This window comes from Rattus rattus, chromosome 11 (assembly GCF_011064425.1).
Source record: "Rattus rattus isolate New Zealand chromosome 11, Rrattus_CSIRO_v1, whole genome shotgun sequence".
NCBI lineage: Eukaryota > Metazoa > Chordata > Mammalia > Rodentia > Muridae > Rattus > Rattus rattus.
In genome coordinates this window covers 22,256,955-22,276,008 of record NC_046164.1, presented here as the reverse complement: position 1 = coordinate 22,276,008, position 19,054 = coordinate 22,256,955, and the positions used below count along the sequence as shown (strand labels likewise).

Below are 19,054 nucleotides of genomic sequence, written 5' to 3'. Positions count from 1 at the left end.
TTTGGGGAGATAAATACAGAGTAAATGAGATATATAATTAACATGTCCTTATCTTTGGGTTAAGCTAATGGGAAAATCTTCCACCTCCTCTTAACATGTCCATCCACGAAGAGTGACAAGATTCTCTGAGGGAAAATGCTCTCAGGCTACAGAAGGTCCTTCAAAGGACCCCTAAGGATCTTTAGGGATATGGAGTGAGGGGTCCTCAAAGCAAAGGAGTGGCAGAAAAAAAAGTCCTGTTTCTGAATTCCCTTGTGGTACTGGGATTGTGTTACTTACATCTTGAATTCTGAGTACAGCGCAGGGAAGCCACAGTGTGGGCACATTGTCCAATCGTCTTTCAGCATGTGTCGGCCCTGGAAAGAGTGAAGTCTGTCATCTCTGAACACTGAGCAGGCCACAGCCACAGCCAGGCTTCTGACAGGACGCCATTGTTCATGTACAGCGCTGGCGACTGCCTGGAAAGAGCAGCTGAAGGGCTGGGGCTGGACTGACCTAGGCTCACGGTTAAGATGGACTAGGCTTGGCTTCTTACTTCAGCATGTGAAGTCTGGCCCTTCAAATACAGCTTACATCAGCTAAGGGGTGGACCAATTTGACATTTTAATTTTCTGATGGTGGGTCTTGGAGAGGTGAGGTTAAGATAGGATATCTCTGTGTAGCTCTGTAGACCTGGCTGGCCTTTAACTCCGAGATTTGCCTGCCTCTCTGCCTCCCGAGTACTGGGATTAAAGGTGTGTACCATCCACACCGGCCTGATGTCTTAATGGTGAAATAAAACTACCAGTTACAAATGCCACGGATGCCAGGTGTGGTACCTCACCAGTGCAGCTGACCTCGGCGCAAAGGTAGCACAGGCAGAAACAGATGGCAGAGTTACAAAGCCAGCAAGTGGCAGAAAAAGTGTGAAAGCACAACCCTGACGCTGCCTAGCACTCCTGAAGAGGGCCCTCCTCCACCCCATGGTTCCTGTGTGCTCTGAACCCCACCTCTGCCCACCATGGAATTTTTAAATGTGGTGAATGGGTCAGAAGAGCGTATGGATATGGAAAGTGAAGGGAGCGTTGACACGTCAGGTAAGTGCAGAAGTGGAAGGGCCATTACAGAGACTCACTGTTGCGATGCAGTAGGGAATGTTGTTTTTACAGCCAGGGCAGAGCAGCTCACATTCTGGGAGAAGAAACTGGCAGAAGGGACATGGAGTCGTGGCCTCTTCTGTCTCTGAGGTATCTGGCCTCCTGGAGAAAGTGTTTACAAATACCACTTGATTCCTTGCAGTGCAGTGGGAAAAGAGAAAGCGCTATCTGGAAGAGCTAGTTCTTCACAGGCTCAAATACTTCCCAGCTATTAGGCAGCCAGCGCGCAGATCCCGGGAAGAGGAAGTGTGCGTGAGCCTGGTCAGGCCCAGCTGGCATTCCCAGCCCTGCACAGGGAGACGGAGCACAGAAGGCCTCACCGTCTCCTTGCTGGTGGGCAAGTGGGATTTTCCCTCTGCATCTTGTGTGTATTGATGGTAAAGGCCACCAGTGATGCTAACAAACCTTTCCAGGCCAGTGCGCTTGTCCTAATTCTCGACTGTCCAGTACAGTGGCTACAAGCCATGTTTGGCTTTAGAGCACTTCATGTAAGTGTAGTTCAAAGGACTGTAATAGCTTATTCCTTTTTAAAAATTGAAGATCAGTGGTGACTCGCCCTATCCCACTCTTCTATGAAGCACGTGTAAGTTAGAAGCTCCATCTGAAGCCTACCCCTGAAGCTGGGATTGGGCAGTAGAAATGGCTGTTCGCTTACCTGACCATCGCCTCAATTTTCTTTTTGTACTTGGCATCGATTTTGTTGCGGTATTCCGGCCTCATCAGCATGGCTGCAAAGCTGAACGCAGAGTTCTTCAGGCCTGCCCTGTGACACTCAATCACCGTAGACGTCAGGATAGGCACGATGTCTGCAAGACAGCCAGCAGGAAGCGCTGAGGGCGTGCTAGTCTGGGCTACGTGAGATATCTCAAAAACAGACAACAGGGAGGTGAACTCGGACCCTCTAGACTTTTGTGTGACCCCTGAACTAAGAATGGTTTTTACATTTTTAAACAGTTGAAGGAAATACCAAAATATTTTAAGTGACATGTTAAGTGAGGTTCAAATTTCTGCATCCAGAGATTAAAGTTCTATTGGAACCTAGTGCTGTGCGTTCACGTACATGTTATTAACACCAAATGGTGATTAAACAGCTGTAACAGATCAAATGGCTTAAGATGTTTAACATTTAGTTCTTTACAACAAGTGTGTTGACACCTGCCACATTGTCTGTTCATTTAAGAATGTTTAATGACAGGCCTTCCAGGAGAGAGGGACCTTTCCAGAAGCCATGTCCTACTAGGCTTGGAAACATGAGATACCACTGTGATCGTGGGCACATTACCTCCCTCTGCCCTGGCTTACTATAAAATAGAGACAGGAGTTACATGTACGCACAAGCTCAGAGCCAGTTACCAATAGAAGGACCTTAAACACTGGGCCTGCCTTTGGGGCCCTAGCTTTGGGGAAGGTCCCCATTTCCAGACTGACCAGGGCTTGAGGCACTCATGTATGGGTGGGGTGGTACTTGCTTTCTGGCAGTGAGAACATGCCAGGCAGGAGCCTCCTATGTGACCAGCTGCCAGCAGGAGCCCTGGGTTGCAAATGTAATGCACTCCCGGCACACACACTTCAGACGTGTCACTCAGGTCCTGTGTGATCATACCCAGAGGGGACTCTGAAAAGCTTCTTCCTGCACTTGGTTTCTTTTAGGCTTTGCTCTAGGCACCCTGTTGTTCTGACTTAGACCTTAGCTACAACACTAACGTGCTCAGCCTTGCAGAGGTCTGGGAGTACAAGGCTCTGGGGGAAGTGTCCAATTTTGGGGTGGTCTTAGGAACCCCAGCCTACTGCTTCCTGAAATCATGGGGGTAAGATCTAACAACACGGAACTGTGAACATGCCTAGGGGAAGTGCACGCATCAGCAGCTGACTGGGGTCTGAGGTGTGCACAGAGCCCTGTTGGGGCAGAACTTACGCGATGGGAATTTGCTGATGTTGTTGGCCACCCGAATGAGCATTCGTGCCCCCTTCATATGGTCTCCACTCTTAACGTGAATCTGAAACAAATTATACCTTTCGTTCTTGCAGCCTTATATTAGCTCCAGTCCATGCTTGCATTCCCCAAACAACTCCTTGCTTGTGGTCCAGAACATGGCTAAGTTGAGATTCTCAAGCCTTGCCTGACTCCTGGTACTGGGCTCTGCTTCCTATTTTCCCTTCAACAGCCTGTCCCTGGCACTGTGGCTCTGTCCCGTGTCCTTCAACAGCCTGTCCCTGGCACACAGCTACGCTTAGTATTGTCTTCTGTCCTGGGCCACCCAAGGTAAACTCAGATCCTTGGTCAGTCCATCGTTTATGTAAAACAGGTAAACTGGCCTTTTCGGAGCCAACAGATTGCTAGGTTGCAGTGAGACCTGAGAGCTGAGTGAGTCAAGGTCTAAGGGGGAAGAGCGCAAGGCTTGTGAAAGGAAGTGAGTTCCGCCTAGGGCGGGAAGTGAGGGCCAGAGCGAGGCAACCATGAATGGGGTTTGGGAAACAAAGAGGGCTGATGGTGGGATGGGAGGCAGGTGGAGGAGGCAGAGATGCCCAGCCTCAAAGCCACAAAGATACTGTGACAATGTTGCATTAATCTCTTCAGCCTTGACAGAGTTAAACGGTTTTGTTTTTGTTGTCATCTTTGTTTTGTTCTTTTTTTCAAGGCAGGGTTTCTCTGTGTAGCCCCTGGCTGTTCTGGAACTTGCACTGTAGACTTGAACTCAGAGATCTGCCTGCTTCTGCTTCCTGAACCCTGGGATTAAAGGTGTGCACCACCGCTGTCCTGCCTTGTTTTGGTTTGGCTTTTTTGAGACAGGGTCTCTCTAGGTAGCCTTGTGTGTCCTGGAACTCACTCTGTAGAGCAGTCCATCCTGGGATTCAGAGTTCCACCTGCTCCTGCCTCCCAAGTGCGAGGGTTAAAAGAGCCACATGCCCAGCCCAAGGATTAAGTGGTTTTGATACCAGCCACAGATTTTAGAAAGTTCTGGCAGTGCTCCCTATTAGTGTGAGAGACGGGACACTAAGGGTGAAGTCACAAGGATGCTCAGCCATGGAGGGAGTGACAGGCCCAGGAGAGCTGACTGAATTTCTCTTCACTTCTGCCTTCATTTTGCTGGGTATGCACTCCTGAGACACTGGCATCATTCCTTATGCCTGAAGCTGGCAAAGACCTCTCTGCCTCTCCAGCTTTCCCTCACCCCAGGAGGTCCCTCCAGATGGCCCAAGGGAACTGCACTCCCAGAGCTGAATGTTGGGATCTAAATATCCACTCTTTAGAATTAGTGTTTCAGCCCTATAGGCTCTACCATGGCTATGCAAATCTAACATTTACACAAAGTTAAAAGTTTATGCTACCTGCTGCCCCAGCTCCATGTCAAATGTTCCTCAGCCAGGCAAGGGGCCAGCACAGTGGTCAGCGTAAACTGTTCTGTTACTAGAAAGTTCTGTTGGACAGTAATTAGCTGGTAATTAGGGCTTTAATCCTTTGTAACTTGACTGTATGAGGAACCATCAAGGTTAAATGAGCTCTCTGGGCTGGACAGATAAACTGATTTAGCACCAATGTAGAGAGAGGAAATTTGGTAGTACTGACATTTTTGGGAAAATAAGTAAACTGAAGCCTGTCTGCATCTTTATAAAGACCTTAGTGTAATATATATATATATGGGTGGGGGAGCTAAAAAGATGGCTCGACAGACTTCAGATAGAGATCCGCTGCCAGTACCAGTGTTGAGTGGATCATAACCTGTAATCCAGCTCCAGGGGGATCCAATGCCTGTGGTTTCTGTATGCTCTGTGTGTGTGTGTGTGTGTGTGTGTGTGTGTGTGTGTGTGTGTGTGTGTGTGTGTGATGCACACAATGAAAAATACAAATAAGTAAATCTTAGTAACAGAGGAACTAGGGATGGTGGCACATGCTTGAAATCCTAGCACTGGCAATGGGGAAGCAGAGGTAGAAAGTTCCAAAACCAGCTTGGTTTACATGGTAAGTTCCAGACCAGCCAGGAAAAACCAGCAGGACTATCTTAAAGCTAATAACAGAACAAAGAGAAAACCCTAGGTAGGGCTGGGATGCAGTGCTTGTCTATTTATTATGTACGAGGCCCTGCTCATTCCCCACATACAGAGAATATAAAACCAAAACCAAACAAAAAGGCCCAATATACATTTAGTAACAGGCCAGCCTGACCTCGTAGAGAGACCCTGGTTCAAAGACAAGAACAAAACCAAAACATGGGAAAGTACACATGGCAGAAGCTGCCCCCAGCTTTCTTCCTCCCGTTACTAGAATTTGGTGCCGTGAACCCCCACCCCGTCTCATCCTTCCCAGGAGGAAGCCACTGCTGCTGGGCTCTCCGGCTGCTCCCTTACCAGTCCCTGTTGTCCTACTCACTTCTTGTCCTTGGTATATAAAGGAGGCCACACTGCAGTTGGCCTGTACATTGCTTTTGCTACTTGAGAATAGGGAGACGCAAGAGTTGGCTGAGATGGAGGAGCACCCGAATGAGGTCCATTGTGGGAACCTCCTGGCAGCTTAGATCCCACTCCACTCCCCCGGCCTCACCTTCACGAGTATGTAACTGTGCAGGATCATGAGGTTGGTAGCCATTTCTGAGGGGATTTTGATCTTCTGGGATTTAAGTTCTGCATACATACTGAAAAGAACATCGTGTGCATTCCGATAGTTGCCTTGGAAAGAGAAAATGGTATTACCGCAGAAGATGTAAGACCTCACCTTACAAGTAAGTCCACTTGTATGTCATGCTGCTAACAGGTTTTTCTATTTTGTTGATGGTACTAACATCCAGTGAGTCACTGGGAAAAAATGCTGGTGTCTAAGAGGTTATCCCCAAAGTGCACTGAGTCCTGAGTCCTTCAGCCTCCTCAGGCCCATAGTTAGAACCCCCATACTCTTCCGTAGCCCTGTACTGATTAACCTTCTTCTGAACCTCATCAGGAGGTCAGAGTTTCCAAAACCTCAAGCCAACACCCCCAGGCCACACCCCAGCCCTTCAGTGTGATGGGTGTCACAGCTCAGTGGCAGGATTATCTACTGTGTGAGAGGCTGCAACCCCCAGTACCACAACAGCAGACCTCCCTAAAGGCAGTCCAGCCCAGTTAAAGTTCTGAGCACAGGCTCACACCCTTGCTGGAGCTGGCCTGCTCCTTCCCAGCCCTCTTGGCCTCCCAGGCAGGCAGCAGCCTCATCTCTTGCTCTCCAGTCCTTTACCCAATCTTATCCTCAGCCCCATCCTCCATCTCTGCCCACACCTCGTCTTTAGGAGGCCCTGCTCCCTTCTGGTCATATTTCTTTCTCTACTCTAGCACTTGTCACCCTGAATAACAACTCTGAACTCATGAACCTCAGGGGCAGAGCTGTCACCCAGGTCTCTCTGGGTCCTGAGTTCCTGGCATGCATCTGAGAGACAGCAGGAGTCAGATCAACATGAGCAGAAAGCAAACGAGTGATGATCCCAGACAGGTTCACTGACGTATTCAATAAGTGCTTACAGAACACGCAAGAGAACAGAACTAGTCTCCAGACTCTAGGAAGTAGTTCTGAAGGTTATGAAGAACCAGGTCCATAATGATACAACATGATATCCAACATCTCTTATGTGTGAAGGCCAAGTACACGCAGTTTGAGGGAAATGCTGTCAGGGGTACTGAGAGGACAGGAGTGGTCCTAGAGACAAACTGCACATGTAAGGAAGAAACAGCCCAGCAAAAGGGCCTCGGCAGTTACTGCATATCCCTTGGGTCAGGGAGTGCGTTTTCCTTCTCTGAGTCCTGGAAAAGGTGATCTGCTGGCTCTCTGGGGTCAGAGCAAGCCTAGGCTATAAGCTAGGTACTCTCTTCTGGCTTTTACTCCATTACCTGTTCGGGTAGAAAAACTGATCAGGGACCTGGTGCTGGAGAAGTAGCTCGGGGTTTGAGCCCTAGCACCTCAGAAACCAGTTAGTGTTAGGAACGGACCTGCAGACTGCTCTTCTCTGGCGATGATGATGGCCGTCCGGGCTGCTTCACGGTACTGTTTCAGTGCCATGTACAAGCGGAACAGGTACTTGGCGTCCTGGTGCACAAACCAGTAGCAAACATCACTCTCTTCATTAGCCAAGCAGAGAAACACCCGTAACTGTGCCTTTCTGTCACAACCACACTGAGCTCCCAGCAACAGAAGGGAGGTTTTTAAAGGCCAGTGAGTTGGCTTGGCTTGGTATCGACAGACACTTATTTTAAGTGGTTAGGAAGTGTGACTGAGCTAACCCTTCAGTCTCCTTATTCAGAAAGGGACAGTTAGGCTCTGGAGCAGAATGACCCAGCTGCACTCTTCCTGGAGGCCTGCTCCACACAGCCTCTCCTGGGCTGGAGAATGAACGTTTTAACACCCATAGACATCTTGTTTATAATCCCCAGTGACCACTTTCCCCTTGATTCCAAATGGAAGAATTTCACTGTGTACTCAGGACTGGTTTCCAGGTTACTAAAATTAGTAGACATAATAGGAGAGGGTGTGGGACAGCAAACAAGGGATTGTCTTGTCAAGTCACCGAGCACCTCTGGGTCTACATGACTTCATCTGTACGATAAGGTGAGGGGCACTAAGAGTCAGGCTCCTCCCTACGATGAGGGCACTGCTGTCTCTCCACACCAGTGACTAGAGTCTGTCACAGCAGATGGCTTTGCACATGAGGGCAGAGGGGTACAAAGGGCTCTGGGGCACTTCTTCGGGCATCACACCTTTCCTCACCAATGGGGAAGGCAGATCTCCTGCAGTAACCTGCAGGGACCATGGATTCTCACATGCACTTTTACACCCTGACCTTATAGTGATTTATACTTATGTTTAATATGACTTTATATTAATTCTACAATTTTAAAAATATGGAAAAACACTTGTTTTTAGGACTCAGTGCTAAGCCAACAGGTTCAATGATTATTTTACACAATTTATAGAATAAATAAAATTGTAACAGTTTATTAAAAACTGGGTGGAGGGGTTAGGGATTTAGCTCAGCGGTAGAGCGCTTGCCTAGCAAGCACAAGGCCCTGGGCTCGGTCCCCAGCTCCGAAAAAAAAAAAGAAAAAAAAAAAAACTGGGTGGGGAGGACTGTTACATGGGGGTAGGACTGTTACATGGGGTGACTGTTACATGGCGGGGACTGTTCCATGGGGGGACTACTACATGGGGACTGTTCCATGGGGGGACTGTTCCATGGGGGACTACTACATGGGGGACTGTTACATGGGGGACTGTTCCATGGGGAGGACTGTTACATGGGGAGGATAGTTACATGGGGGGAACTGTTACATGGGGGGACTACTACATGGGGGAGTCTGTTACATGGGGAGGACTGTTACATGGGAGGACTGTTACATGGGAGGACTGTTACATTGGGGGGGACTGTTACATGGTGGGGACTGTTACACAGGGGCACTCCTACATGGGGGGGGGCTGTTATATGGGGATGACTGTTACATGGGGGGGGACTGTTACATGGGGAGGACTGTTACATGGGGGACTACTACACGGGAGAACTGTTACATGGGAGGACTGTTAAATGGGGGGGGGACAGTTAAACTGTTAAATAGGGGGGACTGTTACATGGGGAGGACTGTTACATGGGGGGACTGTTACATGGGGAGGACTGTTACATGGCGGGGGACTGTTACATGGGGAGAACTGTTACATGGGGAGAACTGTTACATGGGAGGACTGTTACATGGGGGGACTATTACATGGAGGGACAATTACATGGGGGAACTGTTTCAAAGGGAGAACTGTTACATGGGGAGGACTGTTACATGGGAGGGACTATTACATGGGGGGACTGTTACATGGGGATGACTGTTACATGGGAGGACTGTTACGTGGGGGATATTATATGGAGGGACTATTACATGGGGGGACTATTACAAGGGGAGGACTGTTACATGGGGAGGACAGTTACATGGGGGAGGACTATTACATGGGGGGACTGTTACATGGGGAGGACTGTTACATGGGGGGAGGACTATTACATGGGGGGACTGTTACATGGGGGCCAGCTATTGCACAGGTCCATGTGGCATTTATGCCACCTCCTAACATGACTGTGGCTACTTTCAGGGTGACACCTGTATAAGTCTGCCAAGTTATGACATGTGAACAGAAGTCCAGAGAAGACAATACTAGGCACGGACACCCACACTGCAGAACCTCTCGTACCTTTGGCATGCCATCACTCTCCCCCATCAGGTGGTCTATAAGCTGATTGGTGAGCAGTTCGTCTTTGGCCTGGCCCACCTGTTTCACAAGAGAGAAACCATCAAAATCTGCATCTGAAACTTAGCAGGGATGGGGAGTGAGGGCTGGGTAGAAGATGAAACAACTTTCTGCTAAGAAAATGGAATTTAAAAAACTAACGATCTGAGTAAACATGAAACACAGTTTCCCGGAGTCCTTTTTCACTGCTGTGTAGTTTTCCTCAATAAAACGACATACTTATAGGCTTTAGCGTTTCTTAGCTGCTTGTATCAAAGTGGATCTTTTCTGTGTATACACAGAGGATATACTTCGTGGATGTTTCAATAAAAACATTGAGGGGCTGGGGAGATGGTTCAACAGTTAGGAGCATTTGCTGTTCTTCCAGAGGACTCTAGTTTAATTCCAGCACCCACATCAGGCAGCTTACAACTGTCTTATAATTCTAGCTTTAGAGATATTGCACCTTCTGGCTTCCATTGGTTCCTCCTTCATATGCATAAATAAATCTTAAACACACACACACACACACACACACACACACACACACACACACACAGAGGGTGGAGAGTTGGCTCAGAGCACTGGCTTCTGTGTTCAAATCCCAGCACCCACAAGACAGCTCACAGCCATCTGTAACTCCAGTCCCAGGGCATTTGATGCTCTCTCTGGCCTTCACAGACACTGCACAAAGGTGATGTACAGACATATGAACATGCAAAACACCCACACACATAAAGATAAATTAAAAAAATAAGCCCACTATCACCAATACCACCACCAAAACCCCTCTTAAGAGTAGTGACTAGCAGCTCCATATCTTGAGTACACACTAGATCTTATGCAGGCTGAGCATTCTATTCTGAGAGTCTGAACTCAAATATTGGTGTGTGTGTGTGTGTGTGTGTGTGTGTGTACGCACGCTCACAGATATGCGTACGTATGCATGTGTGTGGACCACATGCCAATGGCAATGTCAGGTTTCTTCCAGTGTTCTTCACCTTATGTTTTTGAGCCAGGGTCTCTGACTATGCCCAAAGCTGCCATTTCAGCCAGGCTGGCCGCCCAGCAAGTTCCTGGGATTCACGGTCTTACCTTCACCTCCCCCAGTGTGAAAGCTGCAGACCTGGGCTTAGGGGAATGGAATAACATTTGTCAAATTTACTACAAGCAAGTTCTACCCAAAGGACGACCTTCAGGGTGGGTCTTCAGGACTTGGATGGTTTACCCTGATAGAAAAGAATAAAACCTGTTTGCTGGAAAACAACTCAGGAAAGAGGATGGGGCTGTGAATGAGGATTGTGTGTTGACTGCCATCAGTTTGACAATGGCTATAAGGAGTTTGTTGTTCAGTTTGGTAAATCTTTCCATGTATTTGACATTTCTGTTTGGTTTTAAGACAGGGGTCTCAGGTAGCCCAGGTTGGTCTCGAACTCACTATGTGGCAGATGATAATCCTGATTCTTTCTCTCTCCGCTTCCTGGGATTATAGGCATGTGCCACCAAGCAGTGCTGGGGACTGAACCTAGGGCTTCCTGAGTACACTCTACCAACTGAGCTTCATTCCTTCCTCCTCCAAGGGCTCAAACACACAAACAAACAAACAAAGAGTTCTTGGCATTCTTCAAAGCTTCAATTCAGCACTGACTTACAGTTTCGATCGCCATTTCTATGGCCACATTATCTTCTGAGCTTGGGCACTTCAGGAAGTGCTTCAGTGCCTAAAATGAGAGAGGGCAGCAGCTAGAATTTGTCAGGCCTGGTGCACTGGGAAAGTCAGCTTTTAAAACAGGTGAAACGGGTGAGTGCCCTGATCTCAAACAGGGGCCTGTGCAGCCCTGGGTCTTCTGCCTGTTTTTGTGGGACAGTGTCTCTCTCCCTGGCTGGCCAGGAGCTCACCGTGCAGACCAGGCTGTGACCTCACAGAGACCTGGCTGCCTCTGTCTCCTAAATGCTGGGACTAAAGGTGTATGCCACCACACTGGCAGATCTACTTCAAAGGCTGAGTCTAGATGGAAGGATTCAGATGAGGACTCTAGTTCTGATTTATGATGAAAGGGAAATGTAAAATGTGTTCTTTTTCATTGGAAGATTTAATTATTTAATTCATGGTTTTGCCTTATGTGTGCTTCTCATGAAGTCAGACATGCTTATGGCTGAATTCCCAGTTCCCTCATTTAACATTTATTGTCACCCTGCTTGTTCTGGGGGACTGGGCTGGGGTCTGTGAAGAACAGTAGGGAGCCTGACACGATGCACTCTGAGGAGGTAGGTGCCAGCAGGTGACAGTAACACGGCGCTGTCTTTTCGTAAACACACACTTGTGAAGAAACAAGACAAAGGCTATGTGGGAAGTTGGTTCTGGGTGTTTTGAGGAGGCAAAGATGATTGTGTGTGTGGAGGGATGACATGAAGGTCACTGGGGGACAAAGATGTGCAGAACGAAGAAGTCTGCGGTGGTCACTGAGGAAACAGATGGAGGCTGAGCTGGCGAGGCGTTGCTGCAAGTGTCTCGTGAGGCGTGCTTCCACAGAAACAGCTGAGGCCAGCGTGGGATACCCAGGCTGCATGTCAGACATGGGGTCTGGACATCTTCTAAACGGCTACAAATGACAAACTGACGGCACTCACACACATGTTTGGTCAGTGAGGCATTATACAAATACTTGGGCCTGTATCTTGAAGTGGGGAGACTTAGACTTCTGTTTCTCTTGAAGGACCCTGTGATTGGGCACTGCAGGCTCAGGTTTGCCACTTTGTAGTTTGCAGCAGCACCTGCTGCCTCAGGCAAGATGCAGATGACTCAGCGGTCACGGTCACCTCACCCCAGTGCCTCTACTTTGCCTTAGGCAAAGTGAGTCCTACTAGGGGAGCAAAAGGATGACTTAGAAGCAGAGAAACTAGAGGCTGGAGCACAGTGCACTATGTAACCAGATGCAGGGAAACCTGGCTTGGGGTTACATTGATGGTACTTAGACTAAAGGGGGGCAGAAGTGAGAGATTGTGGGGAGCCTGTGTATGTATGTGCGAGGGAGGAGATTTCAAAGCTGGCTCTGAGGGGTGATGTGGGAGCTCACTGATAGTATGTACTTAGCCCAGGCTGACCTCCAGTGCCAAGAGAAGCCATGCTGAGATTTCAAGTCTCAGTGTCTGGGAGCATACTGGCATCTAATATTCTAATACTCTAATTTCCTACAATCACTCCTGTGGTGTCAGGGTATGTTTCCTTGGCAAATACCAACCCGTGAATACTGGCCACACAGCAAGAAGAATTTTCCAGCCTGAAAATGTCTCTTTTCTCCTTCAAAATATAAGGCGATGCTTTGATAGTCCTCATTAGTTGTGTCTTCAGCACCTACAACACACGTTCAGGGAGTACAGCATCTGAGTAGAACACCTCATTGCCAATCTAAAAACAGTATCGATGAGAGATGTCTGAAGACAGGAGGCTGGGGCAGGTGACGTGGCTGGGGGAAGTACAATGCTGTTCCTGTTGGAGGACCTGAGTTTGATTCCCAAAACCTACTCAAAGTGAAAGGAGAGAACCAATTCCACAAGGTTCTCCTCTGGCCTCCGAACACAGTTACATGTGTGCTCTCCCTTCCACATCATAGCGTACACACACACACACACACACACACACACATGAAACCCAACCAACCAACCAACCAAACTTAAAAAACTCAGGAGACTAAAAGCCCTTCAGGATTGAACAGCAATTCTACCACCTTGTCTATTTTCATCACAAAGCATATTCATCATAATTACTTCAGATATTAATACTGTCCTGCCTCTGTTTCACTCAGAACAGGAATCATGAGAGGAAAGGATGAGGCTTATGTGAACATTTGGGCTATGATATTTTATTATTCATCAGAACTTATTATTCTCAGACTCTGAATCTCACATTGTCAAACAAAAGCAACCACTGAGTGTGTAACCTTAGCTATGACCCACCTAGGGCTTCAGAACAACCAGAAGCCAAATTAGATACCCAACATAAGCACAATCCAGCTTGCTGTTCTATCCAGCCATCCATCCAAATATCCAAACATCCATCCATCCATCCAAAATCCATCCATCCATCCATCCATCCATCCATCCATCCATCTATCCAAAATCCATCCATCCATCCATCCATCCATCCATCCATCCATCCATCCACCCAACTATCCATCCATTACTGGGCCTTAGAACTCAAGTTAGCCTCAAGCCCATCCTCCTGCCTCAACCTCCAGGTCTGACACTGATTTTGTCTGTCCTTCCTTTTCTCATCAGGCCTCTATGTTGTCCAGTTACCTAATGACTTCCCGCTGATGTGTTCCCTTGAAGTCTGAAATAATTTTTCTCATGCTCTTATTAATTCATAGGGGCATACACTCACAAAAGAGCAAATATTTTATTACTCTACTTATATGGGATACTGGGAATAGTCAAATTCATAAAGACAAAATAAAATAATGATCACCAGAGGCTGGGGACAAGGGTCATTATTCAAGGGGGACAGAGTTTAGTGTGGGTGGCTGACAAAGTAATAATATCCCTTACCATTAGATAGTAAGGACCCTGAAACCCAGCAGATTAATGTCTCTGTATCTGTGTCTACACGTGTAAGTTACACAGGAGTGCCAGTGTGCACACCCATCCAAGCTTTAGACCATAAGAGCCAGGGTTCCTGTGAGAACATTTATGAGAAAGTAGGGAAAGTAATGGCATTTACCAATGATGTCAGCGTAGATTTCCATCTTGTTGTGCTGCTGAGCCAGGGTGAAGGCTTCATTGTTACATTTGGACAGGACCAGAAACTGGATGGCGGATCCATAGTCACCAAGCTGTAGAAAGAACCTATGACGATGACTTTAGTTAGCTTGACTCTCATGTCATGTCTGTCTGAGGCAGTTTCTAAGTTGGACTGAAGTGTGAAGACCCACACAGATGTGAGTAGCACCAGTCCATGGGTTAGGATCCCAGATTAAGTGAAAGGAAGAAGTGAGCTGGGGCCAGCATCCATCTCTCAGCTGGGATCCCATGAACCAAGATAAACCCTTCCTCCCGTAAGTTGCTTTTGTCAGGTACTTGATCACAGTAATGAGAAATATAACCAAGACCACAACCAAAACCAAACATAGCTTTTAAACAGGTAAAAATAAAAATTTATCTCATAACTGCAGTTCTGCATTATCTATTTATACCTGACTGGCATATTCTCATATGCTGACCATAACAGTCAGAATTTATACATTTGGTGAGGGGAGAGGGGGTCTTTCTTTTACACTTGTAAAAGGTCCAAATGAACACATGTGCTGTCACCTGGCTACCATCTTGGCTCCGTCCAAAGACTGGGTCTCTCTGACGATGCTGACGGCCTTTTCGGGGTTGTTGAGGTGGTCCAGGTAGATGCGGATGACACTGTTCCATTGCTTTGCATTCTCATAGGCCACCACGGCTTCTTTGTACCTGTGAGAAACGGGGTTCATGTCAGCTCTCTCATGCTGTCATTTTTGGGGGGGTCAGCAAACGTGGGGACACATATGTATTGTGGTCACAGCAGGTGCTATTTTCTTGAACTTCTCCTTCAGGATCAAATGCCAGGAACTCTTCTACTAAAATGCATTCTTTTTTAGGGATTGGAAAAAAGAGGGGTAAAGGATCAATAATGAATTTTATTTTCTTCTATGAAGTAAAAGTATGTAATTTGTTTACATTCTACTGTGTTTCTGTTTTTCAAGTGGGAAGACTACACTAGCAGTGTGGAATTATTTTAGAAATCGGAAATTACAGAAAGCTTCTCGATACAGGCATGAAGATACGGAATCTTTGAGTTTTGAGTTCACCTCTAGGTGGCGCTCAAGACTTCTCAGCTCAGACTAATTCTGCTCTTCCAATTTCAGCAAGACATTCAGGTGTATCTCTAGTTCCCAAGGTTGCTTTCCTAAAGTGGAAGGCATTACTAAGCTATAAAGGCTTTTCGACAGACACTTCTGAAATCACTTTTCAAGGGCTGTAGAAATTTAAACTTCCATCAGCTAAATACAACCAGAGCACTTTGATAGCAAGGTTGTTTGTTCAAAACAAAGATAAACATTAAATCTGGTGTCACACCCTTATCACTGTCAGGGATGAACTCAGTGTTCAGGAGTACAGTTCATAACTACATTTCCTCCCCTGGATCTTTCTGCCCTCAGGCTTTTCCCAGTCCTGGTTTTTAGTTTCTTGTACCCATTAAGTTGTAGAAATTCTCAGCACATTTAAGCTAGTCCCTCTTCATTGTTGTTTAGTATTGCTCTGTGGCTTAGACGGTATGGGACTCATGTATCCATTCTCTGCTCTTTCTGTATGCTGAAGGCATCTTTCCTACCATGTTTGTGCCATATTGTGCCCAAACCAGTACTTAGCCTCATGTAGAGGAGGCAGCAGACGGTATCTGGATACTAACAGGTCTGCCATGCTAGAAAGTCTTTACAGTCCTGTCCTTGTTAGATGTCTTTCCTCTGCTTGACTTGTGTGCACATGGCTAACCTATCCAGCCGCACTCTCAGGGTTCTACAGACCTGGGAAATGGCACATACCTTCCGTCTGCCTCCTTAGCTTTGGCATACTGCAAGTGGATCTTAGGAGAGGAGACATGAGGTAGAAGCTCACCAACCTTTGCCCTAGAAACAGAGTCAAGAATGATATTAACACCATTTCAACCAGGAGTAGTTGCCCACGACCAATTATCAGCTCTCCTCAAGTGCGGCTATAAGCTTGCAAACATCTCGGCTCCTATACACAATCTGGATTTAACTGCCTTTTCTCCTGATCTCCCTCCCCACCCCCCACCAGTGGGTGGGGAAGATAAAGGTGAGTGCATTAACTCTTTCATGAGAATAGGGTTTTGTTTTCCCATACTTTATTTGACTATGGATGTGAGCTCGTCTACAGAGAACTACAGAGAAGGCAGGCAGAACCAGTGTGAGAGCAGAATGGGCAGCAGGAAGAGCCCAGACAAACCCCTTTCCAAATCGACTTGGAAACAAGACCTGGCCAGTCCTTACCAGTTCTTGCAGCGGATGTAGACAGAGGCAGCTCTGTCGTAATACTGGCCCTTTTCATACAGCTGGGCAGCTTCTGAAAATTGCTGCAATGATAAAGGAAACTTAGGCTACTGAGTTTGTTATGAGCTGAGCACAGGAATACTTATGAAGACAGAGAGTACCTTCATATTCTCTAGGATGGCACCACAATCTCTCTTCAGGACCCTGCTGGGGTGTTTGAGGGCCTGGTTTGCCCCTCTGCGGATGTCTCCCATTCTTATAGACATCTGAGCCACTCCGGCCAGGCACACCTCATCATGTTCCTGTGACGACAAGGCAAACGCTAGCACATCCTACCCTACTTTAACACGGCGTCCTTCCCCGGCCAATGGCTACAGCGTACTCTCATTTATCATTTAAGAAACTCTCACAGTTTCGAAATTAACACTTAAAAAAATCAGCTGATACAAAGTTCTTGTTTCTTTTCAGAGGTTTTGGTCTTCTATACTTAGAAGTTTTGTGATTCTTTGTGAGGATGCCTTTATACCACTTGGTATAAAGTTATATCCAGAAGCAATATACTGGTTATTATAGCATAAATGCCATAAATAAAATAAAAGGGGAATCATTAATTAAATTGAAGGTCTCTGTACTATGTATGAGAATTGTTTAAGTCATTAAAGACAACTATAAACCTTCCATGTTTACAGCAGGTCTCTCTAAGCAGTTCTGGTTAACCTTAAACCTCTAGGTAATCCAATATACATATATACATGTACAAATACACATATATACAAACATCATGCATATATATGACATTTTTTTTCTTTTCTTTTTTTCGGAGCTGGGGACCGAACCCAGGGCCTTGCGCTTGCTAAGCATGCACTCTACCACTGAGCTAAATCCCCAACCCCATATATGACTTTTTAATAAAAATTTTGTTACTTTATGTGTATGAGTATTTTGCTTAGTATGTGTCTATGTACCATATGTGCTTGGAGTTGAGGACAATAGTGACCATGCAGGTACTAGGGCTTGAAGACCTTTGGAAGAGTAGTAGCCGTGCTCTTTTTTTTTTTTTTTTTTTTTTTTTTTTTTTTTTTTTGGTTCTTTTTTTCGGAGCTGGGGACCCGACCCAGGGCCTTGCGCTTCTTAGGCAAGTGCTCTACCACTGAGCTAAATCCCCAACCCCAGTAGCCCGTGCTCTTAACCACTGAGCCATCTCTCCAGCCAAGGAGATTACCGAGCCTTCGTAAGAGCAAAAGCCATATGAAATCATAGTTAGCCTGTGACACATCTGTACATGATATGGATTAAAAAAGAACTCAACAGGCAAAGATCAACCTGGTTCTCGTGTGTGCAGAGCTGTGCCTGCCTCCCATGGCCTTTCCCAGTGCACTCGGCTCCTCAGAGTCTCAGGAGCATGTGATGTAACTCACGATGGACCAGGCTTTCTCCTCGATTTGTTCACTGAACGATATTGGCTTATAAATGAGGTGAAATAAAAATTTTACTTCACTCATAGTCAGAAGCTTACATCAAGGCTGTAATGGCAAACAGATATAAAATATATTGCCATCTTTAGTTTTGTGAGTTTAAAGCGATTTATGCAGGTTCTTGTAAAGTGTTAATCAACTGGACAGTTAGGCTCCCCGCTCTGAATAACTAAATGCAAACAAGACGCAGATTTTAAAACAAAACGGAAAACACAGGCCTGGACCATTAGGCATATCTTGCACTTATGCCAGGTTACCTTGTTATCCCCGGTGATGCCTTTCTCGTAATGAGCCAAAGCATTTACATAATCACCTCTGGAAGGAAAAAGAGCACAGTGAATTAATCGTGAATTAATCCATACTTAAGTCTTTTAGCCACATGCACAAACTTTAAAGATACTGTCACCACATGGCTCAGGAAAGATGCTTTTCTACACGGACGCCAGCGTCCATCCAAAGGGTAGCATGCTTTTATCTCACTACTTCCAAACACTGTGGTTGTGCTATGTCCTAAGGTGCTTACTGGGTGATGTGTCAGGCATTTCAGGAGCTCTGTGGTGCATTTTATGGGTCACTGTTAGTTAATTACTTCCTTAAGGGCACAAATGACAAGCACATAGTCCTAGAGACCTAGTTTTTCCAAATGCCCAATATCTGTAAGAATGCACACTGTAAGAGGCTGGGTAGGGCCTGTGAGACGGCTCAGCAGTTGAGGCTTTCACTGCCATGCCTGACCTCAGTTTGATTCCCAGGACATATAAAAAAGACGTGATTCCTGCAAGTTGCTCTCTGAGCCTCACACATGTGCTATGATGCATGCACACGTGTGTGTGTATGTGTGTGTGTGTGTGTGTGTGTGTACATACACATACAAATATTTGATTTAAAGGATCACCTATGACGTAATTGTGCTAGTGTGTTCAGTTGCTTGACAAAATAGCTGAGGAAAATAAACTTATTTTGTTGGATTGGACTTTCCAGAGGTTTCAATCCATGCTCACTCCACCCCTGCCTGTCACATCGGGCAAGAGCACATCATGGAGCAAGCTGCTCACCTCACAGTAGCCACAAAGCAGAGGAGGAGGAAGGTCCAGGGACCCAGTACAGTGTTCGAGGCATGCTCTAAGGACTTAACTTCCTTCTACTAGGCCCCAGCTCCTAAAAGTTCTACCACCTCTCTGATGA

General features: G+C 46.6%; 1 protein-coding gene across 1 annotated transcript in view; it reads right to left on the bottom strand.

Moving 5' to 3' along the window:
- The window catches only part of Wdr19 (WD repeat domain 19), a 63,092-nt gene that overhangs the window by 2,054 nt on the left and 41,984 nt on the right, over positions 1-19,054 (bottom strand). Inside the window, exons 21-35 of the mRNA XM_032916233.1 lie at positions 18,127-18,184; positions 16,556-16,696; positions 16,395-16,477; positions 15,927-16,010; positions 14,668-14,814; positions 14,078-14,202; positions 12,600-12,712; positions 11,010-11,078; positions 9,322-9,399; positions 7,089-7,185; positions 5,677-5,801; positions 3,052-3,133; positions 1,792-1,942; positions 1,115-1,238; positions 280-356 (exon numbers count right to left, since the gene is read on the bottom strand). Of these exons, the coding sequence (XP_032772124.1) occupies positions 280-356; positions 1,115-1,238; positions 1,792-1,942; positions 3,052-3,133; positions 5,677-5,801; positions 7,089-7,185; positions 9,322-9,399; positions 11,010-11,078; positions 12,600-12,712; positions 14,078-14,202; positions 14,668-14,814; positions 15,927-16,010; positions 16,395-16,477; positions 16,556-16,696; positions 18,127-18,184 (1,554 nt within the window). The remainder of the gene's footprint in view (positions 1-279; positions 357-1,114; positions 1,239-1,791; positions 1,943-3,051; positions 3,134-5,676; positions 5,802-7,088; positions 7,186-9,321; positions 9,400-11,009; positions 11,079-12,599; positions 12,713-14,077; positions 14,203-14,667; positions 14,815-15,926; positions 16,011-16,394; positions 16,478-16,555; positions 16,697-18,126; positions 18,185-19,054) is intronic.